The 10,120-nt window shown below is 32.1% G+C and overlaps 2 protein-coding genes across 2 annotated transcripts; both read right to left on the bottom strand.

The window, feature by feature from the left end:
* Positions 1-3,857: 3,857 nt before the first annotated feature.
* LOC107489292 (protein FAR1-RELATED SEQUENCE 9-like) lies at positions 3,858-5,272 on the bottom strand. The gene is made up of 2 exons (XM_016110043.1): positions 4,381-5,272; positions 3,858-4,078 (listed from the first exon to the last, which is right to left on the bottom strand). The coding sequence occupies exons 1-2, from the start codon at positions 5,270-5,272 to the stop codon at positions 3,858-3,860; spliced, it is 1,113 nt and encodes a 370-aa protein (XP_015965529.1).
* Positions 5,273-5,796: 524 nt separating this feature from the next.
* Positions 5,797-8,614, bottom strand: LOC107489293 (putative protein FAR1-RELATED SEQUENCE 10). The gene is made up of 2 exons (XM_016110044.1): positions 8,606-8,614; positions 5,797-6,459 (listed from the first exon to the last, which is right to left on the bottom strand). The coding sequence occupies exons 1-2, from the start codon at positions 8,612-8,614 to the stop codon at positions 5,797-5,799; spliced, it is 672 nt and encodes a 223-aa protein (XP_015965530.1).
* Positions 8,615-10,120: the final 1,506 nt, after the last annotated feature.

Below are 10,120 nucleotides of genomic sequence, written 5' to 3'. Positions count from 1 at the left end.
CGAAACCAAAAGCACCCACCCAAATTTGTGACCCTCTCTTTAGTCTTTCTTGATAATTGGCCACGACTTCTGCTCCCCTGAGGCTCATCGCTGTTCATAGTGGCCCTATTCTCGATCTGCTTTTTAGGTTAGTGGGTTTGGTATTCTCTTCCTTCAATTGCTGTTGTTATTAACTTTTACTTCATGTTCGCATCACTAAGATTCTTCTCTATTTGTATCATTGCTATTCTTCACTTTAAGTTGATGTTCATTGGTCCGTTGTTCGCTACTCGTTAGTGTGTGCTACTTCGTTGTTCATTGTTTGTTATTCACTATGGTTCTTCATTGTTCACAGCTTTTTACTTTATCAATCAAGGTAAATAATCACCATTTTCTGTGGTAAATGTTATCTTAATTAGATTATTCTGGTTTTTTACCCATGTGTTGATGTGTATTTTAACCATTCAACTAATAAAATATTGTGATTTGGGATATTGAACTAGAACAGAGTTATGTTGTTCATGAATTAGAGAAGAGTTATTCATCCCAATAATCAGGTTATGTATATAGTTTTTGGCCGAATGATAATAGGTCTGGTCTAATGTTATGCATTATTTTCTTGCAGGGCTCCACAATTTGCATGTCTTGTTTACCTATGATTCTAAATCCGATATCTTTCAAGCAAGGTAATTATGAAGAATTACCTTAATTGTCTAATATTGAACTTTTATGACAATCTACAATAAAAGAACACATTGTGTACCTAATTTTATATATAAGTATTGCAGTTGGCATATGATCAGTCTCAAAGAGTAGTACTAGTATATAGTTTTTTTATGGAAAGTGCTTTATATGCTTTAATTTTCCTTATTAGCTTTTGGCCTTATTTTTTATTTTTAATTTTAATGCCTTTAATAGTGTATAAGTTAAGGACTTAATGAGTTTCTTTAACCGTATTAGTAGTTTTGAATTTTGAGATATAATCCAAATAAAGAAGCTGGTATTAGTGATTTAGAATTTTGAGCCAATAATGGGAATCCATCTTGCATTGTTTCTTCTTGAGTTCTTTCGGTGCTTCTTGAATTCTTATTCAGATAGCATATGAGAACATAATGCCTTTTGGAGATAAATTATGAAGGTTTTAATCTTTTAAGCATCAAATAGGTATTTTACTCTAACTTAACTATGTCTGGATTTAATCTATTGGTGGAATGATAAAATTTAAGTCAATGAAATTTTTGGAAAGCTCATGAGCAATGTTGTTAATGCCTGGGCATTGCACGTAAAAAGATTTGTGTATGTAGCTAACATTCATGCCACTCTCAATTGTTATTGCTACTACCATAGAAGTTGTGTTTCTTGGTGATACTTTGCACATTGAAAGGTACCACTTGTTCAATTTTGACATGGTATAACAAATATACTAATGCATATGAATAAGGAAATTGCTTTGTGTCAATTTTTTTTTGTTGGTTTAAATCATTCTTGAGTCTTAGTGATGCAAAATATAATGAAGAAAAATAGATTTGGAAGAGATTTATCTCATAGTGAATTGTACCTCAAATCAAAATAGTTGAAATCGAGTAGACTCTTACACCGAACTAAAAAAGAATCAGTAATTTGCTCTCTGACGTACTCATACATGTTAAGATGGACATAAGTGGATCAATTTGTACCCTCCATGACTTTATGCAATGAGTTCTTATGCTTTATCATTATTTTATTCATCAAAATCAGTTGATTATGTTAGTTTGCTTAGTTGTTTAATTGCATACAATATTCATGTTTGCATTTTGTAGTATAATTGGAGCTGTAATAATATCAATTAGCTTTTACAAGCTATTGATAATGTTCCTATTTTATAAAGCTATAAAATTGTGCATCAAAACGTACATAATAGTGATAATACTAGTACAAACTCTTATATTCTAATTCCATTGACTATCATTCTAATTCCTGTATGCCGAAAGCTTTAATGAAAGATTATTAATTTTAGTAATTTGTAGGGTGCATTCGAACTTGGATGCACAGTTTGCCCAATAGCTATCAAGTACAATAAAATATTTTGTAGATGCATTTTGGAATAGTCACAAGTAAGAACATATACTCGAGGGATTAATCATTCTGATCTTTTAACTTTTTGTATTTTTGTTTTAGACTTTCTAGTTTTCATACATTTCCAGGTAATCATTCACTAAGCATCTGGTGTACTTAATGATATTTAACTTTTGTATTTTTGTTGTGTGTGATGTTTGGTACTTAAGGCCACAGAATCAGAAGCCATGTGAGTGATCCATTGAATTTGCAGAGAGGTAAAAAATCTTTATTATTGATGATATGCAGCATCTTTGTCTAACTTCAAGGAGTTAAAACTTGAGACAGTGCTTAGTACTTTATTTCAATGGTTATAGGGTGAGAGATAGTCTCAAAACGTGCTGGCTTAAAAATGGTTCATGGGATGGATATTTAAAGTACAAATTAAAATACTAGGAGAGTTTGCTTCTCTCATGTTCTATTATATGTTTTGTTCTTGTTCTTTATTAAATTGGTTTTATTTTTTCGTCAATCTTTTCATCAATGTAAAGTTCATGACTAATTGTGAGAATGAAAGCAGATTGTTTTAAAACGGGTGTATTTGGCTAGTTTGTTGGATATAATGTATGTCTGAATTTGTTGTGACTTTTTTTTTAAATATTGGGTCACTGATGATAGCGGTTGAATACAAGAAGTAAAAGTTGAGTGCTCGTGGGATTGCTATGTGTGGTTGAAAGAATATGGATGAGTGATTAGTACCGTGTTTTTTAATTAAAGTTTTTGTATGTATTGTAAGTTGTTGGTGGTGAAAAAAGTTGGAAAAATGAAGCACACAAAGCGGAAAAAAATCCTTTAAATATCCGACATTGTTTTAATTCCCTCAGATAGACAAAGCAGGAATTTTCTGACAAGAATGCATTGTCAAAATCCAATATCCTCTCTTCCCCAATTCACTTCTACGTGTGGGGACTGTGTAGGAAAAAAGCAACAAAAAGAAAAATCGAAGTTTCGGTGATCTTCATCACCGAGAAAACAATATTCGAGGAGAAATATCTGGTAATTGCAAGAAAAAAAGAGGATATTCGAATGCATTTTGCCTCTCCTCATTACTCTCAAGTCTCACTATATTTCACTTTCCAAATTGTACCATCTACGTCATGACAATTTATAAATAATTAATTTATATATATACCATTATCCTAAAATAATTAATAAATAATAATTTTTAAAATCTAACAAATGATAAAATAATTTATTTTTATTAAAACATTTACTGAAAATTTTTTCTACTTGAAAATTATTGAACATTTTATTATTTATCCAAATTATATTATCTTAGCTAAATAAATTTTATCTTTTTAAGTAGCTCAAATATTAAAATATTTGAATTATCTTTATAATTTTTTATTTTATCTAAATTTAATTTTTTACATTTTTAGATTTAATTTAAAAAAATTGTGTTAATGCTAGAATATTTTTAAGAAATAATATTATAGCTTAATAAATCTATTAAAGACAGGTCGATTATGGCACATCAATGTGAGCCAATTTGGTGATAAATAGTGAGTTAGCATTCGTAGTTAAAATTTGGTGGTTAAACTCTGTATAGGTAATTACTTACTACAGTACATCAAATGAACTAAAATTAAGCTTAAGTTCTGTTATTGATAGAATAAGTCAAAAAAACAATTTAAAAAATTTAATAGTAAATGAGTAAAATGACATAATCTTCCTAGTACAATAAATGTCAATTCAATCAATGAATGCAAACTATACAAAACATCAATAAAAGATAATTAGTAAATGGTACAAAATTATCAATGATCCCAAAGTCTGAATCATCTTCAATCTGCCATTCCAGTTTCAGGAGCCACAACAGGAGACTCTGCTAGTCTGGAATTCATCCCGAACTCTTCGTTACTTGTAGATGCACAAATCGGTATATTAGGACCAGGACTTGATGTTTTCACTTGATCAGTAAAAGCCGATTTAGCTGCTATTCTACCACCGATGTTCCTATCTTTTTCTATCTTTTGCTGATTTTTCACACTGCCTGCCTTTTGCGCTAATCACAAACCAAACATCATATTCCGTTACAAAAGCATAAAAATAACATAGTTTATAAATCCAAAACACAATATGCCGAATCACCATACAACAAAATTCTAGACATAGTTATAGTATGAGACACCTTAGTGAGGATGTCAAGATGGCTGTTGATATTCTTTTATGTATCATCGTCTATCGGCTCTTTTGGGATTCTACCAGAAACACTAGGACAACTTTTGTTGTAGTGCCCTGTCACACTACAGTTCGAACACCTTCTATGTTGCTTAAATTTTGAGTTTTTCTTGGGAGCTCCCTTACTCTTCACCACCAATGGATCAACAACGTAGTTATCGTCTAAATTACCGTTGCGTGGATTTTCACCTCGATTTTGAGTTTTTGTAATTGTGTTGACAACATCATTCATTGCTTCAACAAAATCACTTGAGTTCTTACATGCAACATCTATCAACCTAGAACACTCAGCACCCAACACACCCAAACGACACTTTAGTACCTTATCAGAATCATTTGGATCATCAATGTTTGACTTCATAAAATCACTCTTGGCATTCTTCGTCCAACGTTTGCACACTAAGCGTTCTGGAATAACTTCAATGTGTTGGTGCTTTAGGCATGCGAATATGTGCATGTAAGGAATCTCTCTATTTTCAAACCACAGACACTCACAACGAAGCATCCTTCCAACTATGTCAAACTCAACCACATGATCAATCTCTGGCACTCCAAAATTGTTACACTTGAAATATAGTTTTCCACCATCCTGAATTACCAACTCTGTATTCATAGCACAAGCACCCTCAATTTTCTTCCTGACCTCCTGGAACATGTTACGAGTGAAAATTTTTGCAGCAAAATCTTCAAGTGTCGGCAAAGAAGTCACAAGTACTGGATCGGTATATTTACTATTAAACTCTGCAACTCTTGCATTGTTCCTATAATGGCTAACAACGGTCTCCATGTTATTGATGAATTCAAGAAGGATATCTTTCTTTCTCACATATGCTTTTATTAGAGAGTTAATCCCTTCACACTGACATGTTGTCCTGATTTGCCCAAAAAATTGGTCCCTCAAATATGCAAGATCCCATAAATACCTCAACTCGTAGGTTTGGTCGAACCAAGAGTTACTTGATAAGTTATACCTCGCTACCATGTCTCCCCACATGACCTGAAACTCTTTAACAATCATATTAGCATAAATAAATTTCTTGAAATCATTTAGAAATCCACTGTTCTTAACCTTTTCTCATGCATTCCTATGTAAGTGCATGCACATAGTCGATGTGTTGCATAAGGAAAGACCTATTTAATGGCTTCTCTCATTGAAAGATCTCCGTTGGTGACAACTACCATAGGGTGTTTATTCCCCATTGCTTCCAAAAACGTTTCCAAGAGCCACTTGTATGAACCAATATCCTCATTAACAAGAAAACTACATCCAAATATGACGGTCTGTCCATGATGGTTGCTACCAGAAAATATCACAAGTGGTTTATTGTAGACGTTCTTATTTTAAGTTGAATCAAATGTCAAGACATCCCCAAAGCACTCACAATCAATACGGCTAGTCCCATCAGTCCAAAACAAATTTTCCAATCAATTATCATTACTTAATGTGTACCTACCAAAGAAATAAAAATCATTCCCAGCTTTACCTCTCAAGTAGCTTATTGTAGCATTTCCATTACCACCCTTCACCTTTTCCTTCCTATGTTAAGTAATGAGGTTGTACATATCTTTTTGGTTAAATGACAAGTTTGCATATCCACCTTTTTGAGAAGCCAAGTATCTCAAGATGTGACAGGTCCTGATGCCTATGGCGTGTAAATTCTTCGCCTGAGCTTTATCCGAGACACTGAATGTGTAATACTCACGCATCATGCTAATGTCGAGTGGATCAACTAATCCATGAGAGTGCTCTTCATACAACGAAACAACCTTCCATTTATGAATTTTTCTATCTATTCTTGCACGAATTCTCGCCCGACAAAAACTTCGAGTTAGGGGTCGGTGGTCCCAGATTCTTTCATGCTTTTCAACCTCTTCCCTTCTTGAGCCCGCCCGATTGCAAATAATTTGGCACATAATTACGCAACCATCGCTATCGCGTCTGACTTCATCCAACCTCACAGCGAAACCGTGCATCATTGCATAAGTCTTGTAGAATCGATAAACAGCTTCCTCATCTGTAAACTGAAGTTGCATGATATCTTCCTGTGACAGCTCTGCTATTCTCTTATCTTGAGGTCTATCTTTATCAGCCTCCGAATCGTCATCTAAAAAATCTAGATTGTCTCTTCTTGGGAACTCTTCATCGGAGTCTGTTCCAAAAAAATCACCATCTGATGGCTTTATCTCTCGAAAATCAACATACACCTATAATTTATAAAAAAAATACATCACCACACAATTAACATTTCACAGATATGTAGACTAGAAAAATTACCACTAATTCACATTAAATACAGCAACACCTTTAAAGAACTAAAAAATTTTAATACAATCCATCCAATTGTATTTACTTTTATGCTCCCAATTCGGTTGACTAGCTTCTTTGTGCTTTAAGACTTAAGCAGAACAACATATATTTAGATTTATTTTTTTAAAATGAGCATCATTGATTTCATCACTTTAGAATTTCATTTGTCATGGTCTGTACAAAGTAGAAATGACATTTTCACCAAAGATAAAATAAAGGAAATGTATGTAACAATGAAAACATGTGGTAGTAATACTTGCACCTGATCAGAACTATGTCACGCACGTTATGTTTATAGAAACAATATAGATAATAAATATTAGAAGTTGATTCAAATGAGGCGTATAAAGGAAGACAACACTGAGTTAGATGCATTTTAATCTAATGTTCAGAAATCATGACGGCATGCACAAGGAAAAGCATTCAGCTTCTTTTTATTTCTGGTTGGCTACTACCCATTTTTATTTGCTTCATAATCATTCAATAGATATACATAACTAATATCATAAAATTTGTTAAGGCCTTTTCTACTTCATGACTTCTACTTCACTTAAGTAAGCAGCACAATTAAATAAAATAGAAATAACTCATATTAAGTAAATATTTTTAGGAGATTATACACCAAAGTTAAAGCAGTAAGCATCTTCTTCCATATGAAAGTAAAAGTGAAAGGGGGCATTGTGTGTAACAGAAAAACACCAGCAAACAGGGACATTGCAAGAAGATAAATTAAAAAAATAAAACACAACACCAACAACAACATAACATCAGTAATTATAACAAGATGAAAGGTTCAGAAAAATAAGACAACAACATCCAAGGTGTTTCTAATCAAAATTAAAGCTACTCTTGTTCTAATTACCTATTTCAATTCCAATTAACTCAGTTCAGAACAAAATTAAAAGGCATAAAGTAAAGAAAAAGATATAACAAAAACCTAATTGCAGAAGTAATAATTATTTTAATGTGTATTTTATATTAGTGGCTGATTTTAGTATATGCCTAGCATGGTTAAATTGAGATATAGTGATAAATTATCAGATAAGAAGAAAAATATATAAATATAAATAATCAATGAGGATAAAATAAAAATAAATGGGCAGTATGATTTCTTCAATCTGGTAGAAATCACTTTCTCATTTACCAAACTAACTTATATTCAATAAGGACAAAATGCCACCATTACATTCATTTTTCAAAAGTTCTATTTAGGTGTATAAAGATGACAAGACCCAAATTTGATGAAACTTTTGAATGAAGGAAAGGATCTAGACATCCACCCCAATTCTCTACTATTCCACATTAAAATTGGATTTAGAATGACATTGAACAATCCATCATTCTACCTACACAATCATATACCTTCAATTGATAACTGAATGCACCCCACTTTGTTAAGATTCAAATCCATCCTAGAGTGGATTATTCCAATAGCTTTCTTCAAGGTGAAACATTGAAACTATCAATTCAAGTCTTGTATTTTTTGAGATCTTCGCTCTAAATAGATAAACAAATTTCCATAACTAATGAGCTTAGTCATTGGTCTTATAAAGCAAAGTTTTTCAGAGATTTCAATTTTGAAGGACAAGCTATATATTTTTCCATACAAGAGAAATAATATCATTTGATATAAATAATATATGAATTGACAAAATAGAGAAAATCTTTGTGGCAAAAAATACTCGTTATTTTAGTAACCAAATCTAATCAAGTTGGTCTAGTAACTTATTAATACAATAGAAACCATTAGAAAAAAAAAATTATAAATCTGATATAAAGAAAACAGCAAATCCACTTTGACTACTGAAGTGATCAATCATCAAAAACTAAATAAACAGAGACATGGAACCAAAAACTACTAATAGTTATAAACAAATTAAACATAAACTGATCTAACTTGACAAATAAAGAAATACCATCTTGAATATTACCTATTCTGTGGAAAAGTCACACTTTTTTTTTCTAGATGAAAAGTTAAATTTTCATTCAAAAAGAAAAAGGGTCAGCTTTAGGGTTAAGTCTCTATACCTCTAAATAACATACATAACACATTTTTATAATCTCATATTTTCAATCAGGCTCGTCCATATCCATATCCAAATCATTTATACATATGTACATAATGGAGTTTTATTAAACAAAATCATTACATGTTTATACTTTTAGTATACATAGCCATATGCAAATAAACTGCATAATCCACCTCCATGCCAGTTTTTTTTTTCAGTCTTACCTATCTCTACATCAGCTTAGAGTAATAATTTGAGTAAACAAGTGACACCCTCACTTATCTACATGATTATATCCTTTCCTTTGAACTTAAAATATTAATAAAAATATATAATGATTCCCATAAATGTAGAGAAATTAATCCATCAATTTACATCATGTTTCAAAGGTGTCTATACTTGTATAAGAAGAAATAAAGACACAAACCAAGTATCTAATTAGTAAGATAAATAAAGTCCTATTTTGTTTTGGTTGTTTTTTTTTCTTGTCTTTTTTTTAAGCTTTAATAATTAAAAAAATCTTGTGTTCATTATTTTATTCACAAAAATCTAAAATCAAGAAACAAAATACGGACCGTGTAGGCAGGAATTTAACCCCAACAGACCCAAAGCATGCCAAATATATTGAAGGCAGAACTAAAAGAACTAAAACAAAACAAAACAAAACACCAACAACAACACAATATCAGCAACTATAACAAGATGAAAGGTTCAAAAAAATAACACAACATTCAAGGTGTTTTTGATCAAAATTAAACTTACTCTTATTCCAATTACTTACTTCAATTTCAATTAACTCAAAACAAAATTAAAGGACTTAAAGTAAAGAATGAACAGCACAAAACTCAGGCTAAAATACACAAATAAAAACTACAAAATAATTCAAAGTCACAGCAAACAAAATTCAAAATCCAGCTAACAAAAACCATGAACAAAATTAAGTAATTAACCAAAATAAATTATTCCTATTTCCTAGTCACAGAAGATAAGATATTCAGAACCAAAAATCATAAACAACTTAAAAATTTTAGAATCAGTAATCACAAGAATCAACAGCGCAAAACTCAGGCTAGAATACACAAATAAATGAATACTACACAATGGAGAAAAAGAGAAGACCTACCTGAAGCGCGAATAGAACGAACGGAGATGTCAGCGGCGAGGGAAGGTTCCAGCTAATGGATGAAGATAGAACGAACAGAGATGTCAGGCGACGAGGGAAGCACGAAGAAGTTCTTGACAGTGACAGTTATGGTGATGGTGACGGAGGCACGGTGAACATAGAGAGAGCACTCTCGAACAGAGGAGACAACTTCAAGCTCCTGCGATGGCGCCAATCTTCCACACGCAATGCCTGTACATGCGACGGGACTGCAGGGTTGAGGTGGCTACGGTGGTTGGCATGGCTACGGCCTGCGGGTGGCGGGGCTGGGTCAATGGGTGGGTAGAGCTTGATTTTTTCTTTCAATTTCAGAGAGGAATGGGACTAAGGTGCATTGAGTTTAAAAAATATAACTTTACTTTTTAATGTTTACAGAAATTATATATT

Source organism: Arachis duranensis, chromosome 5, assembly GCF_000817695.3.
Source record: "Arachis duranensis cultivar V14167 chromosome 5, aradu.V14167.gnm2.J7QH, whole genome shotgun sequence".
Classification (NCBI taxonomy): Eukaryota; Viridiplantae; Streptophyta; class Magnoliopsida; order Fabales; family Fabaceae; genus Arachis; species Arachis duranensis.
The sequence above is the reverse complement of the archived record's forward strand: the minus strand, read 5'-3'. Positions and strand labels throughout refer to the sequence as shown.